This window comes from Vidua macroura, chromosome 8 (genome assembly GCF_024509145.1).
Source record: "Vidua macroura isolate BioBank_ID:100142 chromosome 8, ASM2450914v1, whole genome shotgun sequence".
NCBI classification, from domain to species: domain Eukaryota; kingdom Metazoa; phylum Chordata; class Aves; order Passeriformes; family Viduidae; genus Vidua; species Vidua macroura.
This window is the reverse complement of record NC_071578.1, coordinates 30,149,665-30,170,359: the sequence shown is the minus strand read 5'-3', so window position 1 is coordinate 30,170,359 and position 20,695 is coordinate 30,149,665. Positions and strand designations below refer to the sequence as shown.

Sequence of the window (20,695 nt, the reverse complement as noted above, 5' to 3'; positions counted from 1 at the left end):
AAAGTAGAGAGTAGGGTTTAGTAGCTCTGAGGCAGGAAATCCTGTATTTTCACAGCTCTAAGGATTTCATATTGTTTGATCTCAATAATACTTTACGTCCTGCAGCAAATGGGCCTGAGGGAACACTTCAAATGATTACAAGACAAAACCCCTGAGTAAGCTGAAATTACTTTAGGTAAAACAAATATGAGAGAAAAAGAAGGTGGAGGAAAAGATGGCCATAGCTCTTGATTCTTTACAGAATAATGAACTTTTTATACAGTTGAACTCCACAGTCCTCATATTCAGGTAGGAAGGTGTGGCAAATAATGTCCAGCCTGTACCTGGCTTGTGGCAGCCATGCCACTGCTCTGGAAGTTTGATTTTGTTTTCTGCTCTTTTAGCCCAGCTCAGTACAGGATGTTATTAGCTGTTGTGGCTGTATTTGCTTTTCGCCATGCACAGAGCTGGACTCGAAGGGGTCTCAGAAGATCCAGTCTTTTGTGGGAAAGGGAGTCTAGATGAGGTGTAGTTCCTGACACTGAAAGCAGGTCATCAGGAACTGCAGGTGGCTGAAGAGCTGCTGCTGAGAGGACAGTAGGAAGGAGTTCACTACCAGAGTTCCTGAACATGGAAATGCTCTCAGAGGAAGCAGTCACAAAATTCCTTTTTCCCCTTTTAATAAAAGCAAAATGTAAAACCCAACACTTCTGTATTTTGGTTTTAGCCATCATTTTAAGTAGCAACTGGTAGTGCACATTTTATTCTCAGGAGACTCCACATCACTTCCCAGTTGCCTTTCTTTGGTTTCTCTTTCTGTGGTGATACAGCCAGAGATTGGATAATTACAGTTTCTTTCAGCACAGCATATGTTGGCAATATTCAACAGGGCCAGTACTTCTGAGTGCCAAGACAAGGGTGGTTTCTGTGGTTAAAGCAAAGTCTATGAATAGAAGTCAGTGTCTGGATGTGTACTTAAAATTGGTTCTTGGTGAGACACTTTGAAATAAAGGGCCACAGGATTCTTTAATTCTGTCCACTGTAAAACAATGCAGCCCAGACTCACCACCCCGGGAATGTTTCTGTGTGCTGTGCCAGGCTATGGTGACGTGCCATGTGACAACCAGTGACTTACCATTTTGTTGCTGCTGCTACAGCTCTAGTCGGTCACCTTCTGCATTCCCGCACCACGCCTCTTCCTTACTCTCTCCAGGCTCGGGCACCGAGCCCATCAGTTTGGCGGTGAAAAAAGCGAGGGCACGGCCAGAAAGGGAAGAGGTCCCCGCGGCTCGGCAGGGCCCAAGCCGGGCTCCGGGCTCCCACCAGGTGGCAGCCGATGGCCGCGCCGAGCAGAGCGGGATCCGGCCGGACACCGGCTGGAGCACCGCGCCCGGCCACACCACGCTCTCAAGTTTTATAACTTAAAACAGTTTTAAATTGTTGTGACACAAATTAATTGCTGATAGCAATGGGAGAAGAATTTCCCTAGGTTTATTGCTATCAATCTGTAAAACCTGTCCTCTAGTGGTGAGTATTCTCGGTACAACCTACCTTATTCCAGTGCACCGAGTAATTGCTTAGCTCTGGACTCAGACTGAAGAATTCCTTACTTTAAAAAATTCAGCATCACTCACGAAAGTGGAACACACCCGTGCTCAGCGTTACTGCCTGGAGTTGGGATTCAGCAGCAGTTGTATTGAGTAGGCAGACTGCAAGAACAAACAAACATTTGCTTTGCAGGAGAGAGAGAAGTCTTAATGCCACTTCCAAAAGTGGCAGTATGGAGTTTTGCCCCTACTTGGCCATCCTTCCCACAGAGAAGCAGCTTCTTTCAGATCTGGTGTTTTGTTTATGCAGCTACACATAAAGGGACAGTTTAGTATTAAAATAAGAAGGTAGAGCTTGCAATTACCATACTCCCACCTCTAAGAACTCTGACTTCAACAGACCTAAAAGTTTCTTCCCTTCTCCTCTAGCTACCATTTGCAGACACCACTGACATGTCTGTCCTGGAGTTAACAACCCTGAGCCACCACCCCAGCAGTGGCATGAGGTAGGTGCTTAAATAATTTTATCTCCATCTTGTGAGCACATGCTATTTTCTTTGCTTTACTTACATGACTAAAACAGCATGCTCCTCTGCCTTGTTACCTGGAATAGTCAGCCAGGCAGGGGCCAGCAGAGACTGGGACTTGCTCTTTGGTGGGAACAGTGAGCTGGGTCTGACCTGGAACAGGTCACCTCATCACAGCTAGATAGAGCTATTTGCTTAACTGATCCAACTGAAAAATAACTTTTTTATTTCCCCAGCAAGATTAGATTCCAGCTACAATTCAGCACAAGGCGCCTCCTCTAATGAACTTGTCTTACCTCTGTTTCTACAGACTTTTTCTAACCTCCAGTCCCTATGCTCCTTCAAGCACAGAAGATGCCAGGTATACAGAAGTAAGGGGAGAATTTGCAGAGCAGTAAGGTGTTCTTGCTGCACTTCCAAGTCTATTTGGGAAAAAAAATGCACTCTTAGAAAGCAAACTAACCTTTTTACAGCATAAGAATAACTTAAAATGCCATAGTTTGCAATACTGAATACGTCACTAATCAGTAACAGCTGAAGGTAATTAATGCCTCCACTACACACTATAACACCCCTTGGGAAAGCCCCAGCTGGGCTCCAAGGCAGGGGCTGAGCCCTGCTGGAAGGGATGGGTGTGAGGAGGCTGCACAGCCCTGCTCAGACCCAGCACCCTCAGCACTGTTCCTACAGCTCCTGCTGGGCTGTGCCCCAGCAAATCCACAGAGCTGCTCTGCTGATGCTCCAGCTCTCTGCAGGGCTGGAACCTGGCTGTCAGCCAGGTCACTCCACAGGTGGGCAAGGCCCTCTGAATTCATCCCAGCTTTCTTGAATTTGCTGGATGATGAACATGGAAGCTCAGCTGTAAGTGTATCCTAATACTTAGTACAAGTACTAATTTGTCCTTTATACTCAGCAACATTTGTACAGATGTAACAGACAGTGTCAAAACACCTTGGTTTTTATTTTCCTATCCTTTTTGAATCAGGTTAAGCTGTAAACAATTTCTTTTTCAATCAAATACTGCCAGCTAGAATTACTTCCATTCATGCATCACTGAAAACAAAAAGGGTATTTTACCTTAAGTATAGATTTTTCATTTTAAACCATGACACTTTATACAGAAACCAATATAACTAGATTCAATGCACCCTGATTAGTTATGTAAACAGATAACCCCCCAAAAAAACCCACATCGACAGAACGAGTAAGTTGGTTCCTTCATAGAATGGAAATTAAAATCTCTCCTGACTTGAGGTTAACATGGTCAGGAATACAGAGTGTGGCACATAAATCCATCTAGGAGGTGTATAAATTGCACTGTATCTGAATTTACAAAGTTATGCATAATGAAATGCACAGTTTAAATTCATGCTAGAAAGCATTTTTCAATATGAAGTGGCAGCCAACTGGCAACCATAACAGTTAGGTTCTGCACCATCATTTATGGCATTATAGATAACTATTACATATAGCATACTTAAAAACCCTGAAGGATTGTGTTACTTGAAACATTCTCCAGGCAGTCATTTGGTTTGAAACATTGGGAGAAAGACTAAAGAGATCACCATCTTATACCAACTATGGTACCTTTAACTTCCATGAAGTAAATCAGATATGAAGTGTATTTCACAGTAACAAAGTTGCTTAATGCCTTTTCTCCAACAGTAGGATTGTGGTAAATGTTTCTGCCCTCAGATCACCATTGTCCTGGTGGCTTTCCCTTTTCTCAAGTTTGGGTAACTACACTGAGCACTTTTCCTGGTTTTTAACTATTCATCAGTCCTTTCAGTATATCGTCAGAGAGTTCCAGCAGCGGGAGTTCAGGAGACGGGATGTCCAGGGGGGGAAGGTTGGGTATTGGAATGTCCTTTGCCTTCCCAGCAGTTGTTGCAAACTTCTGCCAAGTTGCAGCTGAAGAAGCAGATTCTGAGTGCTGCTGCAGACCCCACAACTCTGACTTCTCGACAAAGTCAGTGTCTACATCCAACTCTTTGTCTACTGGAGATTTCTGGAGTCTAGCTCTTTCTGCTTTTAACTGCTTATTCTCTCTCCTCAATCTCTCGTTTTCAGCTACAAGAGATTCTATGAGCTGCTTCAAATCTGCAATTTTGGTTGCCTGCTCTTCTATTATTGTTTTGTCATCTTTTGGCGCTTTACTCCCAATACATGCTTCCACTGGCTCCTTTTTTTTCTGAAGCAGAAATAAAAGTGTATCTGGGTCCCTGTCAAAGACACCCCGAATATCCTGTGAATGTTTCTCTGTGGAGGAGCTGTATTTCTGAGCAACAGGAACCAGTACATTTTGATCATCAGAGTCTTCAGCAGATGGTTTGTAAGAAGTCTGAAGATGTGTGGCTGCTTCCTTGTCAGCACTCTGCTGGGCTTTCAGTTTTTCCTCCCTCTTTGCCCTTTTCCACCTCTCCTGGATGAGCAGTAACTGTTTCATATGACTATCCCTTTGTAATTCCAGCGATAGCTGAGCCTGAGTAAGAACAAGATTAAACAATTTAGATGGTGATCCCTAATTCCACCCAAATATTCACAAACATTGAATTAGATGTGTCTAACTATATACATAAACAGCATCACTACATGCCCAAGGGGGGGAGCTTTTGTTATTCAGACATTAAGTCCAACAGGAAGTGATCTCTGCTTGTACAGTGCAACAGATTCAGATTTGTCAAATTTAGCATAACTACTGGTCTTTTTGTTTGTAAGTCACTGACCAGGCTACAATATCTCTGGGCAGAGGCATTCGGAGTTTAGCTGACCTATGACCAACACCAAGAAGGAAGAGATTCACTTGGCATGCACGGCCACACTCTGGCTAAACCATGCAAACTTTTTGTATGCTTCTATGATGGTATCTGTGTAGCCATATCAATAATACCCAAAATGAAGCAGCAAATTGCTCCAAGGCCAGGTATGGACCCAAATGATTCAGCCAGATTTAATGAAGGAGGTGGCACAGCGGTTATTAACTCACCTGGATGAAAGACCATTTTTCTACAAAAATGACCCATTGGAGCAAAGACAGATGTCTGATCTCCAAGGGTTATTTGATTTCATAATATTGGCTAAAGTCAAAGCCTGCTGGTACAAAAGTGCTGAGCAGCCTACTACATTCACAGATGAACTTGTACAATGAATAAGAAAAAGTGTCAGTGCTGTTGTTCTAGAGATCCTCCAATCAGGATGCATTAAACCAAACTGACACACTGTAGATAAGATGTTTGGCTTTTTGTCTCAGCAAAATACTAAGTGCCTCACAGATAAAGTTAAACATGACACTAGTTCTGTCACCTACTTGAAGATGTCTGGCAGACTAGAAAGATTAGTATTAGCACACTTGTGGAACTCCTGCACACTTGTGCAATTGCCAAGGGTTCAAAAAATTTTGCAAAGGCTAATACCCAGGAAGGGTGTGATCAGACACAATGGGACCCATGGGCACACCACGGGGCTGTGGCTGCTTCTGGCATCTGCCGCGCTCTGGTCTCACCTGCTCCGACTGGGTCAGCTTCATCGCATCTGTAAGGTACCCTGCGGGACAGAACATCCATCAGCACTTACTGCACGGCTGAGAAACCTGAACGCTTCCAGAAAAGCTAAGGAAAGCCTTCAGACCTGTGTGCTCAATCCCCACATAAAGGCAGCAGTCTAGAGGGAAAGTATTTATCAAGTTACAGTGGCTGGAAACACCTGCTGTTTTTCAGAAGTCTGAAAAAATTAGTGTAAGACCTTGTAATACACACTACACCCTTCCCATAGTATCCTGCTGGCTTGGGTCACTCCAGTTTGTTTTTAGAGCAGCAGCAATTTCCAGAAAGACTTCAAGCATATCTTACTAGTGCTGAAAATGACAATGTATGAGAAATTCTCAACTGAATTTGGAATGATGCAAGACAAAGGCAAGAAACGTTCACTGTATTTTTGGGTTTTATCTTGGTACATGAAGTGAAATAAAAAAGTATGCATTTTAGAGTAAGTGCAATCTCTCATCACTCTGAGAATTAATAAATACCAAAGAAACTATTCATTTCTCACTTTATGGGGTTTTCTAGTATTTATGAATGGAGCCGAAATGCTTGGTATCTAGGTTACCATGCTCAGAGCAGCCACTTACTTTGTCTCCACACAAGCCCTGTCACTGAAAATGTCCTACTTGTTGCACCAGTTAAGACCTCCTTTCTTCTTCTGCCAAGTAGCTGCACACTGTCACAGAGCTGAGGGACTCCAATACAAAAAATTAAGCAGGACTATTTAAATGGACAGGTAAATGCACAAAAGATCTCACAGAGAAGAGGCTGTGCCTGCAGTGTTGAGGTCTATAATGCAAGCTGCTGTTTTACTCAAGTTCTGGGGAGCTCATCACCTGTTCTTGGCTGCCTTGATGCAGACATTAGGAAAGGGAAGTTTTGTAAGCAAACATTTGTCCTTTACCAACAGAGAAAGCACTGTAACCTTGCCTATGAAAGCAGTAAAGAAAATGCAAAGTATAAAGTTAAACTGGCTTAGAGCATGTACACAACTTCATTCTGTGCATACCACAAGGTGTTGGCTTCATCTTCAGTCAAGATCTGCCTTCACAGTGATAACCACCCCCAATCTAAACAACTTTGGAAATGTCTGACTTGAGCTGCTCATATAAGAAAAAACATTTTCAAAAGGCTTCTTGATCTGAACTGAAAAACAAACATTTTAAAAATCAAAATTTTGCAAGTAACTAGACATTCTACTCACACAGAATCACAGAATCTGCTGAGTTGGAAGGGACCCAGCAGGACCATCAAGGTCAACTCCTGGCTCTGTGCAAGACACCCCAGGAATCCCATGTGCCCAAGAACATTGTCCAAACACTTCTTGACCTCAAGACAGGCTTGGTGCATGCAAATCTAAAACCTGATTTTAAGAGCTGAAATGTGAGAAATAAGCTACTCACCAGCAGCTTTTTTGTGACAAGAAATTGCTTCTTCATATTTCCCTGCTGCCAACAAGCGGTCTGCTTTTCTGCTTTGCTGGTGAGCCTTAAAATTTAAAAAAGAACATTATATAAATGAGGGTAAATGGACAAATAGTTATACCTGTCTTTAAAGTAACCAATACATCTGAAAAACCTGTACTGATTCCAATTCTCAGGCTTTTAGGCTCAGATCTTCACTCCCTTCCAAGCTTTGCAATTGGACTTCTTCTTTAATACTACCTTACAAGAGTCTGAACTGGTAAGAACTGAAGTTTATTAATGCAGCAAAACTAGTATGTAGACAACAAAATACTTTTGAAGCTGTTCCTCAGAAAGCACATGTTCCCCTTTCTAAGCAGGCACTTATCATAGTCATGTAAAAAGAACATTAGGCCAAAAGAAGTTATGAGAAGTTATAAGTATTTTGGACCAATTTATCTGGAAGAATGCAATATATTTGAGGTGTGTTACATCTTACAGCTGATTTGACATTTTCTGCTGCCCCATACCCAAGACATTTTGCCTCTTGGGTGAATAACTTGTTTGTTTGTTTGTTTTATTTTTGGGTTTTTTTTTGTTTTGTTTTTGGTTTTTTTTTGTCTGCAGCTTACACCAATTAATGGTTGCAGCACAGCCATAGTTTAAAGTATCAAAGTCACGTTGTTGCTGTACAGCAATTAAATCTATACTAGTATTTGTAAACCACTAATGTAAATCACCAACACAGACTAAGGTTGTTGCTGAAAGCAAACATTTGATGCAAGTATTTGCATATGCTTAGTGAGAAACTATTGCATAACCAGCACTGCAACATTCATAAAAGCAAGTCTTCTTTGTCATTACTAGAAGACATGGATTTTATGGCCCTTCCTCCAAGACAAGCTGTGTAATGTGAAAGGCTACAAGCACTAGCTGGTGAGACTGTCAGTTACACACACTTTTCAGGACTGCTTTACTCTGTATTGAGCTTGAAGTAAACAGACATCAATTACTGATACTTACATGATACTGATATTAACATCCATTTTAATACAAGTCTCAAAATGCAGGTCAGTTTGTAATTTTTGACTGCCAAGTGGAGTTATGCCCTACAGTATTACAGTAAGTTCAGTGTTCTACCAGAATCTTAGCAGCTCTGACACCACAGAAGAGAATGACTTGTACAGAAAACATCTGTTTGGGCAACAGCTGTTCTTAAGCAATCCGTGGCAGTTACATCACTCCATGAAGACATTTGGCTTTCCTAAAACTGATTTCATATGCTAATATGGTGTGTTCTTAAAAAACCTAAAACACAATTCCTTGATTCTTCACAAGAAATAGTCTTTGTTATATTCTTCTTCCTCACCTTCACTGAATCCTCAGAGCATTGTCAGCATTTCCTATTTCTTCTACCCTGAGGTTAAATAATGTCAGAAGAGGAAGTGTTTTCCTATTGGAAAATCATCTGTTTTATGGCCTTTTTCTATGGACTCCTACAAACGATATATGCCAGAAAGATAAACTTATTTCCCTTTGACATGAACAAACAGTATCAGCACAGATAGAGCCATCTCCTTGGTTATTCCTGGCAGCTTGTCCCATTACAAATTAGCTATGTCATGGATATAAAAATACCTGAGCTAGCTCTTTGCAAAACAATTTTTCAGTAAATTAGTATTGATACAGGCTGCTTCTGCAAACTGCATGGGCAGGTCTAAAAAAAACAGGGAAAGAGGAAATAGAATAGCCAGAAACCAAAGAGCTAAGACAGCAATTCAACAAGTCAGAGGACAAGTTCCATTTACTAGTTTTTACATATAAGATTTTGAGTCCCATTGTTTTCAAACATTATTCATGTATGTTTTAAACTGCTGGAGTGTGATCTTACTCAGATCACTTAAGCACATGCAGAACATCTGAGGACATTCAGTTCTTATTTCACTGAGCAATTAAATTATTTCCATTCTCAATTAACTTCCAGTGAAGCTGAAGAGAGTCTGAAGAAGTTGGGCTGAACTGTGAATAAAATTAGGAAAACAACAGTCCATAGATGCTGGCAAAAACAAAACCTAGGATCCTCTGATGACAAGGTCACAATGCCTTTCTTGCTCTTACATCAAAATATACATGCCAGGCCATCTTACTCTGATGCAACAGAATTCCCAATGGAAACAACAGGAGCCACACCAGAAAAAAAAAAAAAAAAATCAGTTTTAAGCACAGCCCTGTGTGAGAAAACTAGCTGTTCTGCAGTCAGTCATGGGCAAGGAATTCCTATTTTCCTATCTTTTCCTGACAGGTTGACAAGAAAATACTTGCTCATTTATTCTAACCCATGTTTGTTCCAATTAGTTGATTATGGAAAGACCAAGGAATTTCTGCTACTTTCATGGCAGCTTATTTATCAGTAAGCAATTTGAAGAAATTAGTGGTGCTGTTTCCTAGCAGCAAGTTATGAATACAACAGAAGTATTTGGATGCTTACTAGCCATTATCATGGATGAGCTTCTACATCTTGTCTACTCTGATGGTTTATTCTTAGGGCTCAGTTGCCCTCAGTCATGCAGCTTCCAACCATTGTTAGCACATCTATTTTGAACTCAGAGTGGCCTGTATCCCATTATAAAACTGGCAATGGAAGAACTGGTCCTCTGTCATAAAGAGAAGATTACTCTCAAGTTTATCCCTGGTCTGATGTCATGATAGAGGAAGGTATTTACACAACAGCTCTGGAGCTTCAGTGCTGGTTCACAGCAGATTCAAGCAGGATTGCTTTGACTTTGGTCTTGCTGCTGTGATTATAGAAACACCTGCTGCTTGACTGTGGTAGGTTTATAGATCTGATTTCTCTTTCCTCTTCCACTTGCAGTGCTGGAAACTAATGTAGGATGGGGTGTAGAATAATTATAATTTATTAAGAAGCTATAGAATTGAAAAGGGGAAGCAGGTTGACAACTACTTTCAGATGTCCCTCCCAATCCTGATGAGCAGGAATTCCCAGTAGGCAAATGGACAGGTGTAACAACTTGACTCTTGTAAAAGGAAGCAGGTGTGAATGAAGGATGGCCAAGCTAAAAAGCTTCCTCACCTTGCCCCACTAGACTTGGTCCTTAAGAGAGTTGGGTAGCCTTACTGTGTGATTTGAAGCACTCTGGACTAACTGCGGAAGGTAAGTGAGACATTTTTCCACGCTCTTTGTAAATGTAGTTGAGATGCTGAGGGATGACACTTGCTTTATTAAGTTTGTACTGATATTCTAGGGAAGTGTTCCTATTTGATCTTTCTACTCAACTAGCCCAAATCGTTGCCTATGTAATCTCTGAACAGCAGAATAAAGCCCAATCAAACAATCCTCTAGAACAGCAATGAGAGTGTCCTCTTTACTTATAGCATTAACCAAAATATAACACTTCACTTCTTTTGTGTTGTTTTTTTTTTTTTTTTTTGGTTTTTCCCACTATAGGCTACATAATGATGTGACTGCAGGCTGTGAAAAATGAAGCCATGAGGCCCACTTGCCAGATCTATTGCTGTTTCCTCAAAGGAAAAAATAACAATGTTTTCTTTCTAATCACAGCATAATCTTACAATTAAAAGGACTACCACAGTATGATCCTGGCTTAGGTTGTGGGGATAAGGAAGGAAAGCTGCTACTCTTCTCATACAATTCTAGTTGATGGCTAGCTAATGTGGAAAGGAAACTAACAGGAAAAAAACAGGTTTGATTCAACAGTATAAAAATAATGTTTTAAAAAAAGGGCAGATGTAGTACACATTTTCAAATAGTGTAGGCCTACTACCCTCTCCTAAGAGCAGTCATGTGCAAGAGTGCTCCTGCAGCTGAGACAGGTATGTTTTGTTTTTCTCTGTTCCACTAATGGGAACAGCTGTTTACTGGACAAAGCCTTGCACAAGATGTTAAGCTTACAGCCTTCTTAGTATGTTACAAAGGGCTCACCAGAAAATGATGTATTTTAATGGGATTATGGAGCACAGATTACAGCACTTTACTTAAAATGACAAAGGCAGGAAAAACCCAGCTGCTAGAATGATGGGGCATGATGAAAGTTTAATTGCAAAGAAGCTTCTCTTTGTAAATGTTTTAAGTGAAACCACTGTTTGATGCTGCTATCATCTATTTTATGTTATGGACTGTGCATACAGTTATTCTTGCCAGAAAAGATTAATACCTATGCTCTCCTGTTGCTGAAAACAAGGGGGAAGGTTTTTTTTTTAAGAGATGAGAGATCTACTTTAGGATTTGTTTCCTTAAGGATATAGGTCTGATTTCTATTTTGACCAGTCAAAGTATACACTGCATTGCTTCTCTGTTATCCAGAAGAGTGTTAAGTGTTTTCCATGTGGGTGTTTACAGCAGCAGGCCACAAAGGGTAGGACAAGGTGGTGCACCATGGTTCTCCCCACCCCACACACACTCTGTCAGAGGCTACACCTACAGAAGCCTCTTTCAAACCCATTCTTACCAGCAAATAGTGAATTTTGAAAGATTTGAATGTGTATGTCCTCATATGTAGTGAAAAAATGTAATGAAGAGAGAATACAAGTCCAAAACTTGATCTGAGAGGTCCAAGAATAAACTATGGCCATCCATTTATTAAAAAAGTGCAACCTTGATGAGGGTGACTATGCAAAATGCTTGTATTTACTGGCAGTTGCACTAAAAGTAAAAATAATGAGTTGTACTGTAACTTAAGCTAAAAAATGAGACTGTATTTGCAGTAAAAGAAATGGTAATGGTGTAGCTTTACCAAATGAACAAAGCCCCCATTTTTTAATACTTGTATTCTGTAGAGAAAAATGACTGAAGATCAACCCAAAAATGTCAGAACCCATTGTGGATGTTCAACCAAGACCACCAGTCACATGTTAGATCAATTTTCTGTTTTTGAAAGCCTGTATTTAGCAAGGTTGACAGAACAATGACTCAACTGTGTAAATTACAGTTTAGTGCTCCTATAGAGCAAAACAAGTATGTGATACTATTATGAGAATGTTCATGTTGAAAATACAGACCCTTCACTCACTTTGTATTGAATTGTAAAGATGTTAAAGTTCACCTCGCATGTAAGCAATAGTATTAGACTTTAAATATATGGGCAGACAAGCAAGCAGTTGTTTAGGCAACCCCCATTAATTGACTGAATAGCTCTAATTGACTATGCATGTGTTCCCAACCTATTCTAAGTTTCAGATAAAATGATTATTCTGAGTTCCTCACCATGCAAATGCAATTAGAAGATCTGGAATGAACCCAGCTTGCATTCATACTGCTCTGGTTAGGTGGAGTCTTCAAAACCCTATACAGGCAGAGCTGCAGCCCTTTCCCTGATCACCTGCACCTTCATTAAGGTGTGGTATCCTTTTACCTACTGCATAGTCAAATCAACCTCATTCGATTCCTTTTCATCCATTCAGTATGATAAAAGCACTAAATGCTTCAACTTGTTTTTCAGAGCCATTTTCAGACTCACAGGATGAATTAGGTTTGAAAAGACAGTGAGATTGAGTTCAGCCTGTGACTGAACACCACTGTGTCAAGTAGACCATAGCACTGAGTGTCATATCTGGTCTTTCCTTATCCAGGGACAGTGACTCCATCACCTCCCCAGGGCTATTTTGTGTGCCTACAGTTCTCAGCTGCTTTGGCTGTTCTTTTTGTCCCCATATATAATGTGTCACAGCTGGTACTACACAAGTACAAGTCTTGCTAACTGAAGGTTACAAGAATAGTGAGAACTGTTCCACTGCCCTGATAAACAAAACCAGTCTGGGCTTCTGTATGTAGCCCTAAACCACAAGGCTCAAGCTGTTACAGCAACTGAGCTACCTCTCAATAGGAGCATCTGAACCATTACAAACAATTGTCCAGTAAACAAGCTTCCAAGAGCAACAATTTCAAAACAAGTGGGGCAGAAAGGCTTCAGCTGTGCCTTCAGCCTGTCTCACCAGGCTTCTTTGAGATGGCTTCATTTGGGTCTTTAAACTGCTGGTCATGCTTACTCAGAGCTGAACTCTGTGGCTTGATGACAGGAATGTAATGCCAGTGTGACACAGCAGAAAGGCACTCCTGGTAGGTACCCAAACAGCACAGGTACAGTGAGGAAATAACACCTGTCAGCCACCCATTGCTTAGCTAATTATGTTCTTGACTGGGAGCTGCTGCAAGTTGTTTTATGTGCCACAAGGAACAGCTTTGTGTTGTGCTCTTACAGCAGTTACATGCCTGCACACAACTTTGTCTAGCTTTTCCAAGGTGGCTATTACAGATCTGGCTGTTCAGCTGAGTATCTGATGCACTTAGCCACTTTACTCAGATATACTGCTGCCTCTGTGGATTCACACCTTTTGGTTCTTCCACCACTGTGGTAAAAACAGACTTTGTGTTAAGCATGTCAGTCTAGTGATACTTCCCCTTTTGTTACCTTACAAGCTTGTTCTCTGTAATTGGACTTCAGAATTTAGTGCATCTGCCTTTTTTTGGTTTTGTTTTACATTGGAAGACTATGTATAGCAGCTGTCAGGTTAAGACTGAAAAAAAAAAAAATCCAAGAAAACAAATGGGGTTCCAGGGATGTTTCTGTAGATTAACATAATATTCCTGGTTTTCCAATGAAAATGTCAGAAGTGCAGGCTGGTATTAAGTCTCAAACACATTAACATGTGTGGTTTAAATTCTCTGGTCTCTAGTGAACTTCCGTAAATGTTTTCTATTTTCTCCTCCTACACTCCCATACTGCATATTTATTCTGCTTGTTATTTTACCTTTGTGTGGATGTAGTATTACTTCACTTTGAAATAATTCATTAAAGTAAACCATTGATTGGCTTGCATTGGAATGGCTGCTACTGATGGCTAGCAGTATTAATATTAAAAGCTTTCATTATATGAGATTCTTGGAACACACACTTTGTGCTATTCTCACTCCAGCTATTGGTCTGTGCTTTCTGGTTTTCACTAAAACAGCAGCTCTACAAGCTAGGTCCTTTATGCTTCAGGAAACTTAAGAGGTGACAGATATCAATCAGATTTTGGACTGTATTTTATTATAAACCATACAAATACTACTACCTTGTAGGAAGAATACAAGGCAGAGGTGGCATGGCTCCTCAGCTACAGGACAATACTGAGCTGTGAAAGTAGAATCTGCAGAATTATGAAGTCCTGGATGTCAAACTCTGTTTAAGGAGCAACTTCTAGTCTCTTCCTGAGGTTAATATTATTTGCCTCACTTTTACTGTGTTACTTCCAAGCTTCTGATGGTCAGCAGTGTGTGGTTGTGCTTCTTAACTTGTAACTTTTGCTCCTACACCTAAGGGTAAAATTATGGCTGGATGTGAGAGCAAAATTCTTTGCCCAAATCAGATGGCAGTAGGAAGTGCCCCTATAGCAAACAGCACAGAGAAGCCCTCAAGATGCTCTGTAAACACATACAGTGTTCATAGAAGACTTATCTTCATGCTTTTACAATGTAAGTTTTAATTTGTAAAAATACTGTTGAGATGTTTTTTGGAAATAAGTAATCAGGTGGGCTAGGTACCTGCTATATAGCTACCTGCTGGTGCAGGGACTCCACTTACTTCATGCTGGTTTTAAGTTCCATGGCATAACCTGAAAAAATTTTTGTGTGAGGCTGAAGAAGACTCAGTTCCATAAAGATAAAATATTATTTTAGGGAAATGTATATTTTAGAAGTTTCAGCAAAAGATTATAATTTAAGCCAGGAGAATATAAGATATGGCATTCAAGTGTAAGGGGTGGGGTGTGATTTTTGGTTTGTTGTTGTTGTGTTTGTTTGGGGTTTTTTGTGGTCAGATCAAGTGGCCAGGAAAATCAGGACAGTATCCATGCTTTACAGTAACTAAGACTAAATGCTCCACTAGATGATCCACTATTAATGGACAATTTTTACAAGACAAAGCAAGATTCAAGTACTGTGGTAAATTCTAATGAATAGCCTTGACTGATGAAAAATCAGTTTTGTGAAAATTGTCAAGCCATGATGTATTGGAAGAGGGAAAATATTTTGTATTTAAACCACTGACAGCAGTTAAATAAGACTAATGATTACTGTATCCAAAATCACTTTGTAGTTTAGGTGTTGGGTGATTTGGTGGCTCTGGTTGGTTTTCCTTTTCTTTTGGTAGCTTTATTTTCCTCATTGGCACATTTGGAAAAAGTTGTGCTTTTCCAATTCACTGGAACTAGATTTAGGTAAGAGAAGAAATTTATGGGAAAAGAGAGTGCAATAGGTAGCACTAGATAGTATCAAAAACTTAAATGAACATTCTTATTTTGGAGGTTGGCACCTTCCCTGAATGATGTTGTCAATCTGAAGCTCCACAGCAGAGAGGGGCTGTGAACAGAAGAGCTTTGCAGAATTGTAGTTACTCCTTCCTGTTCATGTAGCCATGTTCTAACCATGGTACTGTACCCATTCAGCCCTCTTATCATGAGGAGTTTCCATGGTGCTTGGCACAACTTCAATGGACGTGTCACTTTTCTGTACATGATGATCCATGACTATACTGCACAGCAGCTTCAAGAAAAGTTTTTGTATTTCAGAACACTCTCAGGCAGTAAGAACATATTCACAGGCAAATTCATAATTTTGTGCATGAAAGCATGTAAAGCAACACTTTTTCCTGTATCATCCATTACATTATTGTCAGCCTGGAGCTAGACAGGCACAGTAACTGTACGCTCCTATTGTGGTTGCAAGACTTTAGTCACAGCTGTGACTAAACCAGGCTTTAGTCAAAGTTGTGTCACTCCTACAATCTCTAAATGGCCTCAGTAAGAAACATTACTGACTGATGATATTGCCAAAAAAAGTTGCTACTTTCAGACATTTACTAGTGAATATTTTCTCTTTAGAATCTTATGCACTAGATCTGCTTTTTAAAAAGGTCCGTGAGATAGCTATAGTTTAGTCCTCCTGTTTTACCATGTTTTAAGTTTGCCTGACTTTACCCCATGATATCAACAGGTTACAAGAGCTTTCCTATTTCCTGCTGTTTCTTATTTCAATTAATCTTTCAGTAGACAGAGTAAAAAGTGAGACAGTATGATGCTGACATACCCAGAGTGGTTGTGCACCACTGCAGAATCTACAGATGTAAATAGAACATCTTCCTAGTACACTGTCAGCCCTAATTCCATAGATGGTCTGCAGTGACAGTTGTATAAGTCTTTCTGAAACTAGGGAGAGCAACCTAGAAATACCTGATTGACTCTGTAGGCAATGATTTGTCAGGGCCGACACCATCCTGGAATAAATAAGCTTTGATTAAAACCTAAAATGAAACAAGTCTCTGAGGTTTGCATGGCAATGTCTAAACAATTCCTGGATCAAACTCATTCCTGGAAGCAGTACAGCTGTGTTCTCAGTGTTCTGCCTCTGGCTAACTGGACTGCTGGACCAAAACTTGTTTTCTAAGGGCATGCTCTGTGTATCACCACATAGCCAAGATACAGCTTTGGTAAAACCCACAAGGCAGCAGAGAATTAACTCTTCTTGACCTAGATCTTGTCTATGGGACAGAGACCTGCCAATTTAGACCATTTAATATCTGATTAGCTTTTGTGAAGAAGCAGTTTTTAGACTGTGTTTCAGTTCAGGTTCCTTAGAAATTTAGTTTAAGCAGAACAATTACTGATTTAAGGTTTTAAAGCATTTCACCTTCTGAAATTAAAGGAAGCACTTAGCCAATACTAGGTCCTGACAAGCCTCTAAAACTCTTGAAACTCATGGATATGGCCTATGTCATCTAAACGTTTCCTCTAGACGCTTCCTTCCTGAACTGCCCTTGTCCCTCGCTTTCGCAACGCGATGTCCCCACACACCCCTCCAATGTAAGCACGCCACGACACGCACCCCCGGCGCTGCCCCCCTCGCCGCGCTCCCGGGCACGGAGCAGCGCTGTCCCCGGCGGGAGCGGACGAGCGCACCCCCTCCCTCCCCAGAACCGCCTCCGGCCCGGGACGGCCGCTGGGCCCTGCTCCCGTCCGGCCAGGGCCTGACACGAGACCTGAGCAGGTGTCTGGGGGGAAAGAAGGGCGGCAAGAGCCCCTTTTTCTGTTCAGGTCGCGCCTCTCCGCCTGGTTGCCCGGGGGTAGGAGCCGAGGGGTGTCACCCTCTCCCCGCTGTCCGAGCGGCGGGAGCAGCGGTGGCACCGGCTGACCGGACGCGACCCCCTTCCCCTCCACTCCCCGCGCTTACCAGGTTGAGGGGCCCCTCCATCACTTCCATGGGCGGCGGGGGCTGCGGGCACATGGGCGAGGGGCGCTCGCCGGTGCCCCCGGCCCGGCGCGTCCCGGCCCCGGCGCGGGTTGTAAACACGGCGGCCGCTTCCGCCCTGCCCGCGAGAGCGGGGCGCCGCCTCGCGAGACTTCGGGGCCGCGTCGCCGGGGCAACGGGCGCCGCGCGCGCCTCCCGCCCTGAGGGCAGAAGGCGTCTGTGGGAAAATGGGGAATAGAGAGGGATTCGTGCACCCTTCCCATAAGGGTGTGCCAGTCAGAGAGAGTGAAGAAAAATAAAGGAAAACATCACCTTCCTTGCTTCTCGGAGAAGTTAAGCCCTAAAATGGTGAAGAAAAAAAGAAAAGAAAATCTTAGAATTGTAGGATATGCTGAGTTGGAAGGGACTCATCAGGATCATCGAGTCCAATTCCCGGCGCTGCACAGGATACCCTAAGAATCACACCATGTGCCCAAGAGCGTTGTCCAAATGCTCCTTGAGCTCTGTCAGGCCTGGGGCTGTGACCACTGCCCTGGGGAGCCTGTTCCAGTGCCTGACCACCCTCTGGGGGAAGAACTTTTTCCTGACATCCAACCTAAACCTTCCCTAACTCAGCTATGTGCTGTTTTCTCAAGTCCTGTCAGTGGTCATAAGAGTGAAGAGATGAATGCCTGCTCCTCTGTTTCCTCTCATAAGGATTTGAGCCCCTCAGTCTCCTCCAGGCTAAACAAACCAAGTGACCTCAGCCACTCCTTGGGCATTGCTGCTTATGATCTTGATTTAAAGTATTTCAGCACTAATGATTGTTCTGTAAGGATGATTAGCCTTACAGAGAGATTTCTAATCCAAGTTTGTGGATATGCATGTTTATCTCAACTTTAGTGTGGCTTTTGACAATCTCCTGCAACATCACTGTATAGGAAGTGATGAGGTATGATCTAGATAACCGTACACTGAGAAGGACTGAAAACTGGCTGAGCTGCCAGGCTCAGAGGGCTTACTTTCATTATGATCAGTGGTTGCGTTCCACTATTGTCTACTGACTAGTGACATACCCCAAGATATGATACTGGTCCAATATTAAATGCCTTCATTATTGGTATTACTTAATGTCTTGCACCACCCTCCTGCATGGAATACTGATAATGAGCTTGCTGGGGTGAAGGGGTGTCTGTGGGGAAAAGTGCCCCCAGCATGGCCCATAGAGGTTCTTAGTCCAACACCAGTTAAATAAGTGCCTTTTACAGTGCAGCATGGAGAGGATGTATAGAAACACGCATGAAAATATGAATGTCTGGTCAAAACCTTGCCTAGGAATAAGTGACGTGGCTCTCAAAGAGTAAGAAATAGTTGTGTTTGAGTGGCATCATATTCTGGGCAGTATCAAGTCAGCATTCCCAAGTCTTTAATAAATGTGAGGAGGATATAAATCAAAATAATGGCTGTAAGCCAACATAAGGAACTGGCATGTAAAATCTGTGTATAGTTGTATGTGGACACCAGAAGCTAGCTGCTATGCTGTCAGTCTGAGACCTCTAAAGCTCTGCACCCAGTCACTGCCACACAGAACCTTTAAAACTAGCATGAAGACCAACACTGGGTGAGTTTAATTGAAATACTTTAAAAAGAGAACCATCTTGCTCACATTTTGGCTATATTCTTACTATTTTTCTCTGACTTCAAGTACTATTATAGCTCTCTCTTCCAGAGAATGCTTATTGAGGGGAATAGAGCAAAATGTGAGGTAACAAAAAAGGCTATGCTACTAAATGCTTTTATCCCATGGAAGCTCAAAATACACTTCAAAAGTTCTAGGTAGAGGCTTAAGGGACAGACACCAAGGGCTATAATGAGGAGTGAGTGGAGTAAACTTTTCCTGTAGGGAAAAGTTCCCCCAGCAGAGTCATGAAGCAGTAGAAGTTCAAGGGCTCCTCATGGCTTTTCATTGCAGGAATTGGAGCGCGTGGTGACAGGTGACAATGGCAATGGTACTAAAATTGCCATATCACCATGTATGTACCAACAGCACAGTAATGTCAATTCTCCCATGTAACAAGTGATAGAATAGGAGGAAATGGCTTCAAATTGCACCCAGGGAGGTTTAGATTTGATATACAGGAAAGCTTTATCCACTGAAAGTGTTGTCAGGCATTTGGTACAAGCTGCCTAGGGCACTGATGGAATAGCAGTCCCTGGAAGCATTCAAAAAACTTGTAGATGTGGTACTTAGGGTTTAGTGGTGGACCTGGCATTTTTAAGTTAATGCTTGGACATGATCTTTTCCAGCCTCAAGGGTTCTGTAATTAGTTATTCAAAATACATTGCCTTGAGAGGGACCAGTGAAGCAGGGCATGGAACATGGTACTCACAACTTTATGCTTTGTGAAGACCAGAGAAGAAAAGTGTGATAGAGGGATTGTGTGCAACTTTGTCAGGCGGAGCAAAGGGTGGCATGAGTTCATATAATAATCTGAAAGGGGAAAGAAGGCAAGAAAAATAGGGAGAGATAAAAGAAGGTAGGACTGAAGCTGAGACATCCAGAAGATAAGTGAAAAAGCTAATTAGCAGCAAGTAAAGAAAATCCAGAGTTCCCTTTGTGCCCTTTGTAGCTGCTCGGAAGTGAGTGGCGTCTGTGAGGGAGCCCACATGGCCTGATATGCCATAGCTCTCAACTATGTCTGTGCTGTAGGGACTAGCTGTGCAACATGGGAGTGCTAGGGGGCGTTTTCCTTCTAACATACCTGGTTAGACAAGATAGTATCTTCTGGCAAGGAGCTTCCCAAAGACACCTTGCTAGTTCCCATTTTCATTTGCAAGGCTTTATCTATCACTTTGTTTCATTATGTATCAGCAAGTCAGATCCCGTGTAGTCCAGAGGGGTTTTGATCTAGACCCCATTGATTAGGAGATAGGTGAAGTTGTCCTGTATCAGTTGTTACAGGTATAGGTTGGCCTGGGCGAGGGAGAAGGGTAGTTGACACTTCACTGTCAGCACTTACACTCCAACACAAGACGATAAAATTGAATTGTTTCATTGTACTGAACCTTTGTGTTTACCTTCCTTTTAGCTCATGGACACAGTCTCATTAAAAAGTAATATTTAGCTGTTTTCTGTGGCAGTATAGTACCCATTTTGACCATTCCACTTGGTCACTGTACCTCTTCACAGTGACAAGCCCTTCTCTAATCCTTAGCCCTCTGCAGCCTGGCCTTTTCCTCTCTCTTCTGGTAGTGCTACAAAGGAAAAAGTTTGCCAAAGGTCTTTACATTTGAGCACAAAACTTGGTTGCTCAGTTGTTAATGAAGTTATGCTGAATTTAACGTATCACAATTTACTGATTTTCTTGCATCTAAACGTCAGATCTTATGCTTAGCTAGCTGATTATCCTTTTCCATACTGCATTAATCCAGAGGTAGATGTTGATGATCTTGTTAAATA

General features: G+C 41.9%; 1 protein-coding gene across 3 annotated transcripts; it reads right to left on the bottom strand.

The window, feature by feature from the left end:
• Positions 1 to 694: 694 nt before the first annotated feature.
• NRBF2 (nuclear receptor binding factor 2) lies at positions 695 to 17,385 on the bottom strand. 3 transcript variants are annotated; one of them, XR_008438062.1, is made up of 6 exons: positions 17,239 to 17,385; positions 6,996 to 7,080; positions 5,556 to 5,596; positions 3,641 to 4,535; positions 2,350 to 2,475; positions 695 to 1,688 (listed from the first exon to the last, which is right to left on the bottom strand). XR_008438062.1 is itself a non-coding variant. In XM_053983517.1 (5 exons), the coding sequence occupies exons 4-5, from the start codon at positions 5,577 to 5,579 to the stop codon at positions 3,819 to 3,821; spliced, it is 741 nt and encodes a 246-aa protein (XP_053839492.1). In that variant the 5' UTR covers positions 5,580 to 5,596; positions 6,996 to 7,080; positions 16,242 to 16,285; positions 17,239 to 17,344; the 3' UTR covers positions 2,996 to 3,818. The 3 variants fall into 3 exon arrangements, 2 of the variants coding, with proteins under 2 accessions (XP_053839492.1, XP_053839490.1); XM_053983517.1 differs by lacking the exons at positions 695 to 1,688; positions 2,350 to 2,475 and adding an exon at positions 16,242 to 16,285 and having other exon boundaries at positions 2,996 to 4,535; positions 17,239 to 17,344; XM_053983515.1 differs by lacking the exons at positions 695 to 1,688; positions 2,350 to 2,475 and having other exon boundaries at positions 2,996 to 4,535.
• Between the last annotated feature and the right edge of the window lie 3,310 nt (positions 17,386 to 20,695).